The following is a 20,827-nucleotide window of genomic DNA, read 5'->3' as shown; positions in this document are numbered from 1 at the left end:
GGCTTTCTCCTGTACTATTGATAAAATTTGAGAATAGGGACAGGCTCCACTCAAATGAATTATACAGATACCCAGTGGTTCTTAACATTGGGCTTTAAACTCAGAATGTCACCAATAAGACTTTCTACATCCCTTCCCCACCCGACTGTACCCCACCTCCCAACAAATGGAGAGTGTCATTGTCTGACTTACAGATTAGCATTTAATGAACTGTTTAGGGTGTGGTAGGTTTGTGCTTTCTGGGATTGGATGAAGTGAGGAAGCAGATTTCCCTAGCTTAGAAAGACAGTTCTAGTGTATAAACATTTGGACAAGGTGTCCTATTATCCTCACCAAAACCCCCTACTAGATAAAGCTGGTTATTCCAGAGGCAGGTTCGATGGCCTACCCGCTTCATGTTTCGATCTTCACAGGGCAAGTGGAGCCATGGCCGGGTGGATTTGCCTGTGGGGAGGAAAGCACTTTAAGATAAAGTTACCTTCTTTAGACTAGTCCATCCCCTGCCCGCTGACCTTTTCCAATACTTAGTAATCCAGCGGCTTGCCAGGCACATGCTACTTTATCCCTCCCCCTTGCCCTCTTTCCCCAGCTGCATTCTGCTTAGCATCCTCTTTGTAGTTCCTCCCTCTCCCAGTTTCTCCCAACTACTAGGACAGCTCTCACGACTATCATAGATGTAGAGGTCATTGCAGACGGTGTCCCGAGCTCTGGTCAGAGTTTCTCCACCAAACAGCACAGCAAAAGGCCCCACCACGGAGCAGGAATGGTGCCGAAGCCCCCGGGGCCCCTCCGCGGACCCCCTCTCTCTTCTCACGAGCCGGGATAGCTGTTCTGTTAGCTGAGAGGCTACAACCGGCTCCTCCTGGCAGGAGGGGTGGAAGGGGAGAAATTGGAAGTCCCTATCTGAAGGAAAAGCTGGCCCAGAGCTCCCCTGATGTATCGGGCGGTGGGGCCCCGGACAAGCCACTTAACTCTTAGGGTTCTTAACCTGGGGTTTGCAGACCCCCCTCGGGGTCCCTGAAGAATCTCACAGAATGGGGAAACGACCTCTTCCTTTCAACAAAACTTTTCTGTAATGGCACGTTATTTCATGCCATTAGAACCAGTAGTCTGGGGAAGGCTTCCCAGCCGCAGTGGCACTGCCCGCGGGCTCTGACCACCCCTATCCCCACCCCCACTGGGTTAGGGCACCCCGCGGTGTAGAACAGCTCACCTGGATGTGCCCTGGGCCCCAGTTCCCGGCCAATTCGGGCTCCGAGGAATTGCTGCCCCCGAAGAGCAAGAGCTGGTAGCCGGGCCGCGGGCCACCGGTGCGGAACAGAGCGGCGCTGTGGCCGGAGCGCGAGGCCGTGTGGCAGCCCTCTTCGCGGTAGCTGCGGAGACGTACAGCTCAGGACCTAGCCTGGGCTGGGGAGGGAAGTTGAGGGGCGAGGCCTGGCCCGCGCGAGGCCGTGGGCAGCTTCCCGCAGGGCCTCCTACCTGTAGGTGCGCGCAGGGGGGTCCACGCGCAGAGTGTAGACGCTACCGTAGCGGCGCTGGGTGCGAGTGCCACCCTCGCGGCCGGCCACGCGCAGCTCATGGTCCGACAGGCGGGTGCAGGTGTGGCTGCTGAGCCCCGCCGGGGCGCAGCTGTCTGGAGCCGCGGACCACGCCTCCCAGGCCCCGCGCTCCGCATCGAGGGCGGCTACAGCCGCCACGCGCCGGGACCCGTCCCAGCCGCCCACCACGCAGAGCCAGCGGTTGCCCACGGACACCGCGTCATGGTGGCTGCGCCTGGGCCCCCCGGGGCCGCCCGTCCTCGTCGTCCGGCCTGTCGCCGGGTCAAACATTACCGCGTCTCCAAGGGGCTCGCGCGCACCCCCGGATGTCAGGCCCCCGACCACATAGAGCCGGCCCCGCAGCACAGTGCAAGAGTGAAACGCCCGCGCCAGAAGCCGATCATGCGCCACCGGCCTCCAGACCCACCCGGGAGGCCCGGCCGCGGCCATGAGAGGTGGAGGGCCCGGAGGTGCCCCTACTCCGCCTCCACCCGTCCGGCCCGTTCTCCGCCACGCCCCCAGGCTCGCGGGAATCTCGCCCTCAGCCTCACCCAACCCCTCCCCGCAACTCTAGGGAGAGCTCTCCCCCACCTCGAAGCCCCGCCTTCCCCAGAATTGCCTTGGTAACGACGGCTGTTAGCAACTGCGGAGCTGGAAAGGCTTGGTTACTATAGCGACGTGGACGCAACCACAAACCTTTGTTACCGGGGTACCGACTCGGTGTCTAGGAAAGTATTGGTAACTGTGGCAACCCAGAGGAGGGGCGGTTGAGAGCGACCCTTACAGGACGAATTGGGAATTCCAGGCTTCCATCTCTTCTCCCCGCTCCACTTTGGGTAAACTCGAATACCGTGAAGAGAAAGGGCAAGAAATCCTGTGCGGTTCTGGTGCTGAGTCAGGTCGAAGTGGACAGGCTGCGGACTGGTGTTCTTTCTCTGTGACTCCTAAATTCCTAATCTGGTCCACTCTTTAGGGCAGTTCTATGGACTGGAGATTTGGAAACTTGGTTTCAAATCCTAGCTCAGCCATAGCCTTCTAGTAAATCATTTTATCCCTCAGACATCAGTTTTCTCTAATTCTGATTGTACCTCCAGATTGGCACAGTACTTTGTATATATAGTAACACTTTTTTTTTTAAAAAAATATTTTCTAATTTTTTTTTTCAAAATACATGCCAAGAGTTTTCAACACTCATCCTTGCAAAACTTCGTTTTCCAAATTTTTCTCCCTCCCCCTAGACAAGAAGGGGAAAATTTTTCTGAATACATGTAAACTTGGTTCTCAGCATTCATTTTTGTATGCTTCCCCCACCCCAAGACAGAAAGCAATGTGATATAGGTTAAATATTTCCATCCTTTTAAACATTTCTATATTTGTCATATTTTGAAAGAAAAATCAGACCAAAAGAGGGAAAGAAACAAAAGAAAGAAAAAACAAACCAAAAAAGGTGGAAATACTAATCTTTAATCCATCATTCCGTCCTCATAGTTCTCTCTCTGGATGCAATTGGCATTTTCCATCTTAAGTCTATTGGAATTCCCTTAAATCATCACAGAGTTGAGAAGAGTCAAGTCCATCATAGTTGATCACATGATGACCTTTTGAAAGTAGATGCTTTGGATTGGCACCGAGAATATTATTAAGCAGAAATAGTTGCATCTTCCTTAGTTATAGGGATCAGATGGTCCCAAACCTACTAAAACATAGCATCATAATCCCCATGTCCAGATTAATGATTGACTCTGTCCCCAATCTCTGTTGTTCTCATAAAAAGATTAACCTGGGGCAGCTAGGTGGCACAGTGGATAGAGCACCACTCCCCAAGTCAAGAGGACCTGAATTCAAATGTGGCCTCAGACACTTAACACTTCCTAGCTGTGTGACCCTGGGCAAGTCACATAACCCCAATTGCCTCAGCCAAAAAAAAAAAAAAAAAATTAACCTGATTGTTCAGTTTAGCAAATGGCATATGATGTGTTTGATATGCACTAACATGGAATGCAAAGAACGGTATAAAATAAAAGGCATTAACAAACATGAACTGAGGCAAAATAAAGTGAATAGAAACGGGGATGTTATACACAATAACAGCAATATTGTTCAATGAAAAACTGTGAATGACTTAGTTATTCTCAGCCATATAATGATCCAAGACAAACCTAAAGGACCGATAATGAAGCGTACTATGTGCTTCCAGAGGAAAAAAACTGAAATAGACTGAAATACACTGTTTTGTTTTGTTTTTTCACTTTCATTCTATTTCTCTTGTTCTGTCTTCCTGTACAAAATGATTAGTATGGAAATATTTTACTTGATTGTACATGTATAATCTATATTGGATTGCTATCTCAGGAAATGGGGTGGTCAGAGAGTGAGGGAGGAAGGAATAGAATTTGGAATTCAAAACTTAAAAAATAATCCAAATATTTAAAAAATAATTTTAACATTTAAATGGGAGGGAATAAAATATATCAAAAGAAGATGGCATAAATAAGATTTCTGCACTGCTTCTGATTTAAATGAGAATCTTTAACTGTCCAGTCTTGGTTTCTTTAGGTCCAATACTAGTTGGCTAAAGCCATAGTCACTGCCCAGGAATCAGAAATAAATGAGGAGTTATTGGTCCCAGAAACCTAATAGTCTTTTAATTTGGTCAATACTTGGTGCCTGTCATAAGCTTTACTTTCCCTGGGCTTTTTTGGTAGATACCTCCAAGAACGTAGGACATGTAAGGGCATAAGGACCTAAGTAGAGAGATTACTTTCTTAAGTGCTTCTATAGAAGGAAGAAAATCTTTGTAATCAAAAAGCTTACATTCTAATAAGGAAAGATCACACATGTAGGGAAACAGTGACAAATTAGGAGTGTTGTCGTTAGAAAAATCAGAATAAATGTTCTTTGAAGTCCTACAGGCAGCTTGGTGGAGAAGTGACTAGAGCACTGGACCTGGAAGATTGTAGTACAAATCCAGAGTCTGATACTTACTAGCTGAGTAATCTTGGATAAGTCATTTAATCTTTATCTGCCTAAATTTCCTCAGTAAAATGGGTATAATATCAGTATCTATCTCCCATAAATTAGTTTATATTTATAAAGCACATCAGTCAATTAGGTAATATATACTTACCAAGGATGGTTGTGTTAAATTGATTACTATTCTCAGAGGTAGAATTGGAGATGGCCAGGAAGTGGGACTATGGTCTTGAAACTAAACAAGGTAAGATAAATTTAATGTTCATCTATCAGAGTCACAGCCATTGGACTTTTCATTTCTGGAGATGCAATCTGGAGAGTGCTATGTTCCTGGAAAACTTAGCTCGTAAAAGTGTTAGATTTGGTTAATGATCAAAACTTAAGACATACTACTTGTGGAACTGAAGTATATCATAACAGTGTATTCAGACCAAATTTTTTTTTCAAGATTAATGAGATGACTTTATAACCAGAGATATCTGAACTGGACAGTTATTTTATTCCTCTATTTTTACAGGTTAGTATTACCAGAAGCATATTCTTATAGCAAATGATTGCAAGAACCTAAGGGGCTCCTTTCTCAGTTCTGGGAAAATTAGCCATGTCTTGGGGTCATGAAGGTCAGGGATACATACTTGGCAATGTCCTTATTTGTCAATATAACATCTTGAATCTAGGATAGGAAGTACAGATTCATTGGTTCATTGGCTTTATGTTTATTTGGTATAGTTAGGATTTTGGGAGTTGTCCAATTTGGGATTAATTAGCAAACCTACCCAGATTAATACACAGTGATATGATTCCTGACAAAATTACATGACTTCAATGCATATTCCTGATTATATGTTAGTTCTATCCTAAGTAGCAGGCTAGTGGTTAGTCATATCTGGCTGCAGTTAATAAACTCTCACTGGTGGTTATATCAAATTCAAAATGGAGTTGTATATGTTAACTTAGAACTGATATTTAATTCTGGGAAAAGAGGTCAGAATCTTTTAGGGGTATTATGTAGAGGCTCTGATTCTGAAATAACCTCAGGGTCAACTTTATAATAAAATAAAACAAGACAAAAGGAGGTAAACTGGAAGGATGGTTCATAATTCTCCCTGGGGAGGCAAATAAAGTTGTTGACAGTCCTAGTTTAATCATGGAGACAAAGGCAACAAAAAACATTGGTTCAATAGAGATATTTTGCCATCTTCTATTGAAGTACTCATAATAAAGTTTAAAAAACTAAAACCACCAATGTGCCTTATTGTCTAGGAGTCCCCAAATTTGACCCTGGTCTCCTGAAGACCTTAAATCATCCTGGAGGGCCTGACTCTCTCTCTCTGTCTGCCTCCACCCTGGATAAGACTCCAGAACTCTAGAAAATCTCCAAAACAAGCTTTGGGATGGATCATGTCTAATGTCTCCCCAAAAGTGTAGCAAAGGCATTTGATGTTTTACATGAATATCATGTGTGGGACAGATGTTGTTTAGATTTCCTTCACTTGAGAAAATATAAAACATATTTTAAAAGACATGGCAAAATATAGGAAGCATAAAACATTCAAATAGTCCTTTATATTCATTATATTCCCTCTGGAAAGTAAAGACCTTTCATGATAATGTTTAGTCTTTAGGCTTTCTCTATCCCTGGGGCCAGGGCTGGCTTGTTGGCCCCACCTGCATTCATTTTAGCAGGTTAAAGTGGTTCACCAAAAGAACAGCCATGTGTCTATTATTCTAATTCTTACTGTCCTCGTAGGTGACTATTCCCATTAATACTACAGCTTGTGAGTCTTTACTAGTATATTTCCCATGAATAAATCAGCCCACTCTTGCTCATTAACATTAACCAAATTATTAAAACACATTGTATTAATATAACATTCTATTCACAAACATCAATTACATGATTCCATTAATGCAGACAGTATTTTGGGGAAAATTAAGTAAGCACTTAATATCCCAGGGTAGTAATGTGGTCAGGATAACTTACAACTTTGAAAATGTAGACTTTGGTGATCTTTTTCTGTCTCAGAAATAGTTCATAAAAATTCCTGGATGAGCATAGTGTCTACTGCTTCTACTGCTAAACTGAGTTGATCCATGATGTGCTTAACTAGCCATAATATTTAATATACTATTTACCTTGATTTTCTGCTTTCAAATTGTACCTCTGCTCAGCTGGACCTATTTCTTTGCAGCAACTCTAGTATCTAGTATCTAGTATCTATCTCTTCCAGCTTTATACTTAATAACTTCAGCTGAGTTAATGTTATGCTTTTTGGGGGGAAAAAAGCAACGATGTTTATTGTAAAGTTAGCAAAATCCCTTCAACTCTGCCCCTTTGCGGGATTCCACCTCTCAGCAACAACAGAGGGCAATGCAGAGAAATATCATCTCTTGGACATCAAACCATCTGAGAAAGCAGAATATATTCTTTTTACCTTTTTTTCTTCTCAGCAATAGGTGGCAGTAAGGAGTAATATAGGCTCATTGCCAAAAAACAAAACAAAACAAAAAAAAAAAAAAAAAAAAAACAACAGCCAAAAAAACCCCAAACTGCTAAACAAGTGAGTGCACAATTACCGTCTCTCTTTCACAGTTGTTAGATCTATTCTTTCTCTCTCATTTTCCCTAACTTTTATTTGTTTAGCTGCTAGGTCCTCTCTACAAATTACCCCACCTTAGTATTTTAGCTGTAAGAAAATTCTCATTTGTCTATAATCAGATAAATTATTTTTATTCCAGAATCACAAAACTGGTGTTCATATTTTCCTAATTAAAATTTCCAGTACTTTAACTTTTCATATGAAAATCTCTAAAGCAGATTGTGTTCTCCATAGATTTCACCTTGTCATATTCAAATGAGCAACAGAACTATAAGCAGAAAATTCAGAGATTGCTTCTCATAGAACCTTGTGACAAGCATGCTCTAGCTGTGAAAAGTGAAACAGATTAAATTTAGCAACTGCTATTTCAGAAGCCAATTTAGCCCCATTGTTCAAGCAACTCACAAAAAAGACCCCAGAGGAGTGGCAAGGTCCAACCAAGGGCAGGGCTTCGATCCTTCAGATGCAGAATCTTCCTCATGGCAGTCCTCTTTTCCAAAAGAAAACTGCATGTTTTTATGAAAATCTTCTCCCTCTAATTTCTGAAAGCCCAAATTCTGAACTCAGGAACTCTCAATGAATAGAGTAATCGAGGAGGATGGAATAGTACATTTCTCAGATATGCTATATGAAGAATGGATTTTGGGAAGAACATAACTTTGTTTTGTGCTACATTGTCTGTTATTACAAAAATGTTATTGAATGTCTCCTTCAGTACCTCCCTTCCTGCAATGACAGAAAACAAAAGCCAACCAAAAAATCAAACCAAAGGATATTTTTTTTCTAATAATTTAAGTATTTCTTCCTTTGGGTTAAAATATGCAATCTACCATGCCTTACCTTATCTTACCCAAAATTTCTTTGTAAGTCTGCCTACATGAGTTGGCTGATCTTTTTCAAACTCTTGGTTGTGTAGCTCAGGAAGAGAGACTATATCTGCAGTACCGTGAGACACATATGTCCTTACCTACTAATGGGGTGTGTCACACTGTGTGTGTGTGTGTGTGTGTGTGTGTGTGTGTGTGACACTCTTGAATGGATAAACTGTAGTATGTCTGTAACCTGTACAGACTTATACATGTAGTCTCTAGCAAGGACCTGGAAAATTCTTGCCACAACTAGTCATCTAACTGTTCTCGGAAAAGGAAACAGGTAAATGCATTCCAGAACCCTAACTCTTGTGACAGGCCTACCTGAGTAAGCAAGTCTTGAATTACCATGAGTTTCTGCAATCATTATTTCTGAGGACTGAGTATCCCTTCCCCATCCTGCCTTTCTTAAAAGTTAAAGGATAATAGGCTCATAGAATTTGAATTGGAAGAGTTTAGAATCCATTTAGCTCAATTCCTTATTTTACAAATGAGGAAACTGAGGTCAAAAGAACTTAAGTGATTTTCCCATAACTGAAGTCTTATAACCTGCATCACAGTTTTTCCATATACCAAAATGCCTCTTCTAAAGGAGAGAAAAGCCATATGAAAAGATGCTCCAAGTCATTAATCAGAGAAATGCAAATTAACACAACTCTGAGATACACACCTGTCAGATTGGCTGAAATGACAGGGAAAGATAATGCGGAATGTTGGAGGGGATGTGGGAAAACAGGGACACTGATACATTGTTGGTGGAATTGTGAACACATCCAGCCATTCTGAAGAGCAGTTTGGAACTATGCTCAAAAAGCTATCAAACTGTGCATACCCTTTGACCCAGCAGTGTTACTACTGGGCTTATATCCCAAAGAGATATTAAAGAAGGGCAAGGGACCCACATGTGCAAGAATGTTTGTGGCAGCCTCTTTGTAGTGGCCAGAAACTGGAAACTGAATGGATGCCCATCAATTGGAGAATGGTTGAATAAATTGTGATATATGAATATTATGGAATATTATTGTTCTGTAAGAAACAACCAACAGGATGATTTCAGAAATGTCTGGGGAGACTTAAATGAACTGATGCTGAGTGAAACGAGCAGGACCAGGAGATCATTATATACTTCAACAACAATACTATATGATGATCAATTCTCATGGACATGACCATCTTCAGCACTGAGATGAACCAAATCAGTTCCAATAGAGCAGTAATGAATTGAACCAGCTACACCAGGGAAAGAACTCTGGGAGATGACTATGGACCATTACATAGAATTCCCAATCCCTCTATTTTTGTCCGCCTGCATTTTTGATTTCCTTCACAGGTTAATTGTACACTATTTCAAATAACTGTTTGGACATGTATGCTTATATTGTCTTTAACTCACACTTTAACATATTTAACATGTATTGGTCAACCTGCCATCTTGGGGAGGGGATGGGGGGAAGGAGGGGAAAAGTCAGAACAAAAGGATTTGCAATCGTCAATGCTGAAAAATTACCCATGCATGTATCTTGTAAATAAAAAGCTATAATAAAAAATAATAATAATAAAGGAGAGAGTGTGTTATCAGAAAGATCCAAAAGAGGCCAAACCTTTCCATAACTCACTTTTTTTTTTTTAAAGGCAATTGAGGGTGACTTGTCCAATATAATTTGCTCTTAGAAGTCTTAGTACAGGAAAATTCCTTACTCAAGAGTTCATCCCCTTTGACTTTCAGTAACTATTTATCAGGAAGCAGCCCCAGTTATCAGACTTCAATCAGAGTTTAGTGTGTTATCCCAGTAAGAGTTAGGAGTAGGGCACATGAGAAGCCTTCCCCTTTGTGACAAATGTCCATGCCTTGTCATTTTATTTAGAAGTCGGAGGGGAGATTTCGATCAATCACAGGTGCTCTTAATTGACGATTTTATACACCAATCAATATACATTAAATGTCTATTATGTGACAGGCATTGTGCTAAATTCTGGAGATATAAAAAGCTACTCTTAAGGAGTTTACATTCTAATGAACGAGGCAACATGCAAACAAATTGTGTGTGTGTGTGTGTGTGTGTGTGTGTGTGTGTATACACAAATATGGGAGGAGAGAGAAAAAGAGAGAACAAGCTATAGGATAAATAGAAAATGATAGAGGGAAGGTACTAAGAAGTAAGGTACTAGAGGTACTAGAGGTACTAGAACTAAGAGGAGTCAGGAAAAGCTTGCTGTAGAAGGTGAGATTTTGGTTAGAATTTAAAGGAAATCAGGAAAGATTGGTAATCAAAATAGAAGAGAGAGATTTTAGGCCAGGAGGGTAGCTAGAGAAAATTCCAGACCAGTGTCACTAGATTGAAAAGTATATATCAGGGAATGAGGTGTAACTAGACTGGAAAGGTAAAAGGGGGCTAGATTATGAGGATCTTTGAATACCAAACAGAGCATTTGTACTTGTTCCTTGAGGCAAGAAGTCATTAGGGTTAGTCATTAGGGGAGTGACATGAAAATAATGGCTGCTTCAACATCTGTTGCAGAGGATGAAGATCAAGTCTTTGAAGAATTGAATTGGTATATTTTTATCATGTCAAGAGAAAGAAAGATGTACCTCTGTAACTTGAGTGACCTTTTGTGACAAGCTTGCAGGAAAATATGGAGAAGTCACAAAAGATAGACAGGTATTGCCTGCCTGCATTTTTGATTTCCTTCACAGGCTAATTGTATACTATTTCAGAGTACAATTCCTTTTGTACAGCAAAATAACTGTTAGGACATGTATACTTATTTTGTATTTAATTTATACTTTAACATATTCAACATGTATTGGTCATCCTGCCATCTAGGGGAAGGCATGAGGGGAAGGAGGGGAAAAAGTGGAACAAAAGGTTTGGCAGTTGTCAATGCTGTAAAATTATCCATGCATATAACTTGTAAATAAAAAGCTATTTAAAAAAAAAAAAGAAAAGAAAATAATAAATCTTAACTATATCAAAACAACAAAAAAAAAGATAGTGTGAATGTGTATAACTTTTATCATTGAATATTTTGTCATGTATTTGTATGTCATCTTTGGAAATGTAACAGGTTAAATGTACACATTTTGACTCCCTCCCACCATTGATCTTTGGGCTACCTATAACTACCTATAATAACTTATAAATAAGATGGTAACCATATCTCTCTCACCAGGAGAACATTTGTGTGAGTGTATCTCAGGTTTCAAGCCTTGGCATTTGTATAAGACCATCCAAATTGGCAAAGAGAATCATTACTTCATTTTGTGGGTCTTTGTGAGAGGTGCAGTTGGTGAAAGTTTGGGAAAGGAGAGTTCTTCTGGCTTCTGGCTTTGAGAGAGGACACTGATGACTCCAGGTTCCCTTTAGGGGGAGAAAATCCTGGAGGAAGAGAAAGACTTTGTGAAGATACTGACAGATAGAAAAGCTGGCTTGTGGAGCATGGTTCTAACTTTCCGTTTATTACACCAGAGACTTTGGAAAATTTCCCTTTGAGTGAGATCTCTCTCTTGGCTGATCTGAATTTGAGAGATCATTTGCTTATATGCTGTCTTCTGTTTTGTCTGACTTCTGCTTGTTATCAGCTTGAACAAATGGATTTATTCACTATTATGATAGTCAAAGGTAGCTAGGTGGTACAATGGATAGAGCACCGGACCTTGAGTCAGGAAGATTCCTCTTCCTAAATTCAAATCTGGTATATAATTATATATATAAAATCACCGAAGAAGGAAATGGCAAACAACTCCAACATCTTTGCCAAAGTAGGTCATGAAGAGTTGGACACAACTGAAAAATGACTAAATAAACAAACAAAAAAAGATAGTCTTTATATAAGTAGCTTTGGATGCCAAGGAAATTAAGCCTTTAGATAGAAATAATTTGGTGACACTCTTTCACATTAAGAAATGGTGATATGGAGTCTGAAGCAAAAAAAAAAATCCCATATACTAGGGATATTTACTTGGTGGGACAGATAGACAAAATTCCATTCAGGTAATTCCTCTAATTTAGAGTATTCCAGCTTCTTCCTCTTCTCCAGGCAGGAATTAAAATCTCCCTAGGGGAGAGGTGGATGAGCATTAATTATTGTTTTTAGTAAGGTTCAATTGATTAGTCTTCCTAATTCCCAGCCCAATGCTCTATCTACTGTGCCACCCAGCTGCCCCACATGAGACACTGGAAATAACCATCTTCTCTGAGTTATACATTTAGACAATCCATTGTAGAAGTACACATTATCTATATGGGTCACACACACACACACTTTGCATGAAAAAGAGGCCCTTTGGGCTGCAGAGCAACTTGGGATAGTAGTTATTTATTTATTAATAAAAATATACTTTTTCCAGTATCTGAATGCTCAATAGCTATATAAGGTGTACTTTGAAGTACCTATAAAAATGAATCAATAAGGAGAAAATTGCTTGGTGATTTTACATTAATTCTTTTAGACTATAAAACTCCATGAGGTGGAAGTTACAATGTCTTTGTAACTTCCATGATGATTGGCTCCCTATCCATAGAGAGGATGCTAAATATTTCTTGAATTGGAGGGGAAAAGATCATTCACATAGAAATTTTCTCATGGGACATGGGATAGATATAGGACAGCATACTTCCACAGAGCGCAATTTGGATGTTACTAGACAAGATAAAACTCTAACATCCCTTTCTGTTCTAAAATTCTGTCTTTCTAGGTCATAACTTTGAACTAATTAAGGGACGGTGTTATATTCATGCTGTCCACTAGAGGGTAGAAGAACCTCACTTCTGACCTGAGGGGATGCGATGGCCCACATGGGAGCCCCTGCTTTGTAAGGTCTACAACTTCTTCCATCTCTCACCTCCTATCTTACCCAGGGAAAACAGAGGCTAAGGAGCAGTTAAAGAGGCTGGACTCAAAGATGGAACTAAGTGATCTGGACTCGAAGCCAGTGGATGGGCTAGGCCTGGTACCAGGAGTTGCCCCAATTCTACTTTCATCCCTCACTTGTCCCGGCTCCTGTTCCTTCCCTGTCTGACAGCTGATTCTGTTCCCTTCTGCTCAGTGACTCAATTTCATCAGATCCTGGTGAAGATCAGAGATTTCCTTTCCCTGTCGTTGCCCATGACCTGAAACAAGCCTCCTCCCTTTCCCCACCTCTTCCAGTTGCCCTCTGGCTGGCTGGCCTCCCAACAGCTGGGTGTACATCTGCGGGCTCACCCGGGATCCACGGAAAGGAGCCAATTGGGGATGGGTTCTCTTACACCAACCCCATTGGACTGTCTTTGCCTATCTCAGTCAGTTTCCTCATGTGTCTATGGAAATTGTCTTCTCTGGCTGTTTGACAGATTTTTTTTTTTTAAGCAAATTTTTCTGAAGGAGGATAATTCTTGATCCTTGGAGTCTTTCAACCTCTTCTGCTTCCTAGCCTTAGATTCATCCAACTTTGTTCAACCCTGCCCAGCTCAGTGAGATAGAAAAGGCACCCCACCCTACTCCACACTCAATGAATTACTATGACTCTCTGTCACCTCCAGGACCAAATATAAAATCCTGTAGCATTTAAAGCCCTTCATAACTTGCTCCACTCACCTTCCAGTCTTCTTACACCTTACACCCTCTCATTCACCCAGAACTCTGATCTAGTGACACTGACCTCCTTGCTATTCCTGGAACAATACATTCATTCCATTGCCTGACTCAGGACATTTTCATTCCCTGAACCCAATGCCTGGAATGCTCTCCTTTCTTACCTCCACCTCCTGGCACCCCCGGTTTCCTTCAAGTTCCAGAGAAAATTCTACTTTCTACAAGGAAGTCTTTCTTGGTCCCTTTTAATGGGACCAAGAATCTTTCCACTATTGATTATCTCCATTTAATCCTGTGTTATGTTGTTTATACACAGTTATTTATCTGTGTCTCCTACTTTAGACTATGAATTCCTTGAGATAAGGGGCTTTTGCTTTTCTTTGTTTCACTAAGGTTTAGAATAATAAGTGGCACATAGTAGGAGCTTAATAAAAATGTATTGATTGGCTAACTAGTCCTCCTTCATCTTACTCAGCCCCCCAAAAAATACTGGAGTCTTCATTCCTGTCCCTTTTCATGGAGCCTAAACCCCTAATTAATTTCCTGGCTATAGTGCAATTAGTAACCATGGAAATGTCCATTTTTGCTAACTCTACACGATAACGATCAGTTTTAATCTCAGGCATCCTGGCTCTTTCCAGAGAATATTCAGCTTTTGTCCATTGTTACCCTAGACCAGATAATATAGTATGAAGGGGAGGATCGACTACTTAGAATTTCTATTTTCCCAGGTTGATCTAGACCAGGATCATAGGAAATATATATATGACACAGTGGATAGAATATCAATCCTGAAGTCAAGAGAATCTGAATTAAAATTCAACCTCTAACACTTAACACTAGCTGCTAGACTGAGCAAGTCACTTTAACCCAATTGCCTCATAAAACCAAAAAAAAAAAAAAAAACCCTATTCTATGCAAGGGACCATGCTTCTTCACAGTAATAATGCTAATTTGATGATCAATCCCTGATCCAGAAGTAGAAAACAGAGATGAATTTAGGGAAAGAAATATCCCAAGTGACCAAAAAAGGGGTGTTTCTGGATTTGTCTGATGGTCGAGGTAGGATTTGGTAAACTCCTAGGGCTGGTTATAGAAGGGTGAGGCATATTTGTCCAGCTACCAGTCAGGTAGATCATCTCTGCCTTAGGGCCCACTCCCATTTTCTCCCATTCCAAGCAGGGAGGTGAGAATGGTCACATTATGAGTCTAAGGAAAATTATTTTGTGTATTTAAAAATAAACAAACATAAAATAGTAAAAAAAAAAATTTAATAGGAAATTATTTTGGCAGTTGGGTAGAGACAACTGAAAGAAAGGAGTCTAGTTGGGAGTTTATTTTGATGATCCAGGCAAGAAGTGATGAAGGTCTTGATTAGACCAGGGGTTCAGAACAGAAAGTTAGGAGAAAGAAGATAAATCATAGCAACAAATCTATGTCTCTATTAGATTTTTCATGGCACATATGTCATGCCCGAAGGTAAGACCAAAATGGTCTTTAACTGAAACTTCATTATGAAGGAGGGGTGTTGGATCTGAGGATGAACTTTGAAGATGAGAAATATAATAAAGGGGTGGTAGAAAGAGAAAATTAGAGTATCTGATCCTTAGATTCTGGCCAACCTCTGGTTCTTGGCTCAAAGTGCTCAAGATCCAGGAGTTCCAGCTCCCACCCTCAAGACCACCACTGCTCTCACTCTTTGTAATTGGTTTTTCTGGTAACCTATCCCCATTCTCAGAGCTTCCCAGTTTCTGCTCCTGTTTATCTCCACTCCATTTCCCTCCATTCTTTCTATCTCCCTTCCATGGCCTTCTGGCTTTCTGGCTTTCTGGCTCTGCTCCCAGCTCCCAGGCCCTTGATCTCAGATCCCAGCTTCCACTTCCAAGTTCTAAGTCAGACAAACCAGAAACACAGATGATGAGATAGAACAGAAGCAGGCCAGAAATACTGTTTTCTGAAGTAGGGCCCTTCCAAGTGAGAAGATGAAATGAAGGAAGGGAGATAGTGTAATTTGGACACTCGTGGGGGTAGGGAGCTAGAGAAGGGTGGAGAGATTGCCTAAGGGTGGAGTGAGAACACTGAAGAGGGGTTGAGGATCCCAGGCAGGGCTAGAAAATTTCAGGAACATTCCTTTTTTGCAAGGTGGGGATTCCTTGAGATAAGGGGCTTTTGCTGTTTTTGTCTATTTCACTAAGGCTTAGAATAATACCTGGCACATAGTAAGAGCTTAATAAAAATTTATCGACTGCTTAACTAGTCCTCCTTCATTTTCCTCAGCGCCCCCCCCAAAAAAAAAAATACTGGAGTCTCCAGTATTCAGTATATGGGAAATGAGTTAGAGGTGAAGTAAAAATAATATTAATATTATTAATAATATAATTATTATTATTAATACATTTGTAAAAGAGAAGGGCCAGAGGCACACCATATTGAGGGCATGTTGGAATTGCCCTTTTCTTAGCTGTAGTTTGTAGGTCTCAGTGTTTCTGCTTGTCAACTCCCTGTCTCTACTTTTTCATCCTTATCTCTTTATCTCCCTGGATCATTTTTTTTTTTCTCTCTGTCACCACTGATCTTCAGTATCAAGATGGATCTTGTCTTTCAGTATTTCTCTGAGTCTCTTTCTTTCTGTACTTACCTTTGTGAATCTGTGGAACTTTACCACACCACAGAACTTTGTGCCCAGTACAAAGGGGATACCTCTAAGATTGGAAGGAGGTTGCTCTTAGAAGCAGCTTTAAGGGCTGGTGTCCTTTCAGGGGGCAAGATGGTTGGTTGTGAGCCATGTTGTCCCAGGGGTGGGTCCTCCAGGGAAGCTACTGAACACCAGGAGACTTAGAATTTAAGGCAGGGCAAGGGCGAGAACTGGGACTATTTATTGCTCCCCTCCCCATAATCACCCTTCACCTACTAACCCCAACTCCCACAGCTCATGAGGTTGACTGCCCTCAGCCATACCGGTCATCACAGGTGAGAGATTAATATCTGATGTCTGCTTCATGACCCCTAGCTCTAGTTATTCTCATTCTCTTCCAAACATAGGTGGATTACAGAGGAGAAACTAGAGACCAGAAGGGTTCAAGGGTAGATATAAGAATGGAGGACAGGTTCCTAGAATAGGAAGTCTTTTTTTTTAATTGAAGCTTTTTATTTTCAAAACATATACAAGAATAATTTTTCAACATTGACCCTTGACAAACCTTGCGTTCCAATTTTTTCCCCTTGCTCCCAATCCCCTTGTTCCAATTTTTCCCCTTCCTCCCAACCCCCTCCCCAGATGGCATATAATCCAATATATGTTAAACATGGTAAAAGAATATGTAGAACAGGACTTCTTAACCTATGTTGTATCATAGATTCCCTCGGCCTAGCGACCCCCCTACCCCGAATAATGTGTTGTTATCTGTGTTCTTATTTGAAGGGAATAGCAAATTTGAGGCAGAGGTTAGTAGGGAAGGGGAAAACTATAGATTTTTCCTATCCATGTTATAGGATCTTTTGCTTAAGAAACTCTTCCTATGTATTCTGATGGAAGTGGATCTCTTCGATAAAGAGAGCTAATTCAGTTTCAATTGATCAAGGATGGACAGAAGCAGCTACACCCAAAGAAAGAACACTGGGAAATGAATATAAACTGTTTGCATTTTTGTTTTTCTTCCCGGGTTATTTATACTTTTTGAATCCAATTCTCCCTGTGCAACAAGAGAACTGTTCGGTTCTGCAAACATATATTGTATCTAGGATATACTGTGACATATTTAACATGTAAAGGACTGCTTGCCATCTGGGGGAGGGGGTGGAGGGAGGGAGGGGAAAAATCGGAACAGAAGTGAGTGCAAGGGATAATGTTGTAAAAAAATTACCCTGGCATGGGTTTTGTCAATAAAAAGTTATTAAAAAAAAAAAAAAACAAAAGAAAAAAAAGAAACTCTTCCTAGATGGCTAAGGTAGGGAAGAGGAACTAGGAAAAAAAAAAAGAGATAGAAAAGCTAAGAGGTGAAATAAGATCTTTTAGGCAATGGGAGAAGAAAGCTGGAAGGACTATTATTCCCTCTTCCACATATAGCTTCATATTTCTTCATAGCTCTGGTCTCTCCTTCTGTATCTTCAACCCCTCAACTGCCATTATCATCAGTCTGTTGGAAGCAGCTATTGATTCAAGAGGGAAACCCAAGTCCCCTGCCATGCCCTGAAAGGGAAGGACTGGGCAAGGCCCTCGGTTCCAGGCACAGTGGGACAGAGATACTGAACTGGTCTTAGAAGAGGTGTAGATCTGGTGGGGCAGGCCTTTCAGGGTTGGGCAGAGTCAGGGCCTGCAGCACTGAGCCCTGGGCATGGTGCCCCATTGGTTCTGCACCACGTCCAACCCTCTGATCAGAACAAAAGCACCTGCACATTAAGCAGGGAGCACCATTGTTGGGAACATAAAGTAGAAATGCAGGTCCAGAATAAGCTTAAGTGTGCTAATGGCCCTGGGAACCTGGGACTGGAGGCAAGGGACAGAAAGGAAGTGATAAGAAAATAGGGGTAGGAGTCATGAGATGGAATAATTTGTGGGGACTTTGGGTGAATTCTAGAAAAATTTCCCTTAGAACCCATCTTTATTTGTCATCCCAAAGCCCTCTTTCACCTCAATTTCTCTATCTTTGCCATCTTATTTCTTACCCAGCACCCATCCCTCTCCGACAAGTGTTCCTCTCCCTTCACTATTCCTCCATTCCCTGTCCTTATCCCTATCCTTTAGTCTCTTCCCTTCTTCCAGTTTCCTTTTTCCCCAATATCTCTACCTCCAGGTCCATCTGCACTTCTGCAGGTATCTTATCACCCTCAATGTCCAAGTACTAAGGAGACCCTGGAATAGGAGAACTAAGAGCCTTTCCCTTGAGACTGCTCAGTTGGACAGTGTCTGGAATGCTGAACTCAGCCAGAAGTGCTCAGTCCCAGAGGAAACTATGTCCTGAGTATTCATCTGGAGATGGATGCGGGAAAGGCCCTTGGAACAGAGGGTTGACTAAAGACAACCCCAGGGAAGTCTCCAGCTCTGCCGCTCTTTTATCAATTCTCCCCTGGTTTTCCTGCAGGGAAGGTTTCCACAGTCCTTTGGTCACCTTCTGTCTGATGGATTGTCAGGGAAGAATAAGGCTGCCCCATCCCCAGCCCTCACCCTTTGCATTGAGTTTGCTGATCCTGTCCCTTCAATCTCTCTTAAGGATTCCATTGTGGATCTTCCACTTTCTGACTTCTGCTCTGGGGATTTGGATATCTGCATTCAACCCCATTCCAGGGTTTAAAAAAGGAATTGTTACCTCATTTCTCTGTAAAACAAGAAAATCAGATCAGATGGCTTGTTGAGTCCCTTCAGGAGAGAACATTCCCTAATTCTGCAAAAAATCTGCAAAAGGACTCATGCCTTTTTTGCATGGGATATACATATATATATATATACACACATACATATATATATTTACAAGTTATATGCATGGGTAATTTTACAGCATTGACAATTGCCAAAACTTTTGTTCCACTTTTTCCCTCCTTCCCCCCATTCCCTCCACCCGATGGCAGGTTGACTAATACATGTTAAATATGTTAAAGTATAAATTAAATACAATATAAGTATACATGTCTTAACAGTTATTTTGCTGTACAAAAAGAATTGGACTCTGAAATAGTGTACTATTAGCCTATGAAGGAAATAAAAAATGCAGGTGGACAAAAATATAGGGATTGGCAGTTCTATGTAATAGTTCATAGTCATCTCCCAGAGTTTTTTTGCTGGGTGTAGCGGGTTCAGTTCATTACTGCTCTATTGGAACTGATTTGAGTCATCTCATTGTAGAATTAGGGCCAGGTCCATCAGAATTGATCCTCATATAGTATTGTTGTTGAAGTATATGATGATCTCCTGGTCCTGCTCATTTCACTCAGCAGCATGGGATGTATTTTTAATGATGATACTATTAGAGGAAGACTTTTTATTGTGAGTTTTTTTATTAAGATACTTGGAATTGCCTGGGAAAATAAATAACCCTGTGGTCAAAAACAAGTAATAAAATTCCAATCTAGGAAATCTTCAAAAAAAAATTTTTTTTTCTTAAAGACAGCTAGGTAGGTACAGTAGATAAAACACCAGGCTTGAAGTCAGCAAGATCTGGATTCAAATTTGGCTCAGACAGGTATTGAGTGAACCCTCAGTTTCCTTATATGTAAAATGAGCTGGAGAAGGAAATGCAAATTTTTCCAATATCTTTGCCAAGAAAACCTCAAAATTGGGCCATGGGGAGTTGAACACGACTGAACAACAACAAAAACGGTGGTCTACAAGCAAACCGCTCCTAGTGAAACTTTACAGAAATATGTTCTAGGCTTTCCATCTTTTACCCTAGGGTATTCCTAGAAGTAGGTGAGAGGAGCCCTTAAGACTCGGGAGCTGGACTTCAGTAGGACTTAAGCTGGGGTCCTAAAGATAATGATGAAGTCCCTCAACGCAGAGGTTAGGTGGGGATAATAGGGTTTCATGCTCTGGATTAGAGTGACAGAGTATTTAGAGGTAGTGAAAGTTTGGGAGCTGTAAGGTGTTTTTAATGAGCAAAAAGACCCAGGAGCTTCCATCTCTTCTTCTATAGAAAATCACAATATTTTCTCTTCTTTAGGATCCTAAAAGAGTCCATTCACATAGCCCTAGCTGGAGAAGAGGAAGACAGAAACTTCTAGGACCTTCTTCTTCCAAGGTATGATCATACACTAATTAGTCACCCTCTTCTCCCCTGCCCCCTGCCAATTTTACTGTATCCCATCCAACACCAACTTGTCTTCACTATGGAGAAACTGAGGCAATTAAGCAGCTATATTCTAGTTTCTTCCATCCTGTTCCCCAACTCCTTCTCCCTTTGGCTTCCCATCTGTCCCCAATCATTCCAAAACTTGTGACCCCCTAACCTCTGACTCCTTCATAAAGTAGGACCTGACTGCAGACAAACAGGATATTACTCACCAGTCGGTTCTTCATCCCACTCCCACTCCTGACCCATCCCACTACAACCCCAACCTCCTTAGTTAGTCCCATTCCTATTCCCACTCCCACTTCCAGCCCCAACCCAACCCACACCGACCTACCACCCCAACAACAGCCTCCTACCTCTGTACGTGTTGACCCCCACTCTCACTCCTCCCCCTCACCTCTCCACCCAGCCCCATCTCTCCCTGACTCATGTCTTAGTCTCATTGACACAAACAGAAATTTCAGTACTACCCACTCCAACCGGTTTGGCCAAGG

The 20,827-nt window shown here is 41.5% G+C and overlaps 1 protein-coding gene across 2 annotated transcripts; it reads right to left on the bottom strand.

Moving 5' to 3' along the window:
• Positions 1 to 179: 179 nt before the first annotated feature.
• KLHDC9 (kelch domain containing 9) lies at positions 180 to 2,136 on the bottom strand. Of its 2 annotated transcripts, none has more exons than XM_051998220.1 (4): positions 1,480 to 2,136; positions 1,214 to 1,373; positions 667 to 862; positions 180 to 444 (listed from the first exon to the last, which is right to left on the bottom strand). In XM_051998220.1, the coding sequence occupies exons 1-4, from the start codon at positions 1,986 to 1,988 to the stop codon at positions 278 to 280; spliced, it is 1,032 nt and encodes a 343-aa protein (XP_051854180.1). In that variant the 5' UTR covers positions 1,989 to 2,136; the 3' UTR covers positions 180 to 277. The 2 variants fall into 2 exon arrangements, with proteins under 2 accessions (XP_051854180.1, XP_051854179.1); XM_051998219.1 differs by having other exon boundaries at positions 664 to 862; positions 1,480 to 2,134.
• Positions 2,137 to 20,827: the final 18,691 nt, after the last annotated feature.

The sequence above is a fragment of the Antechinus flavipes genome, chromosome 4, assembly GCF_016432865.1.
Source record: "Antechinus flavipes isolate AdamAnt ecotype Samford, QLD, Australia chromosome 4, AdamAnt_v2, whole genome shotgun sequence".
Classification (NCBI taxonomy): Eukaryota; Metazoa; Chordata; class Mammalia; order Dasyuromorphia; family Dasyuridae; genus Antechinus; species Antechinus flavipes.
The sequence above is the reverse complement of the archived record's forward strand: the minus strand, read 5'-3'. Positions and strand labels throughout refer to the sequence as shown.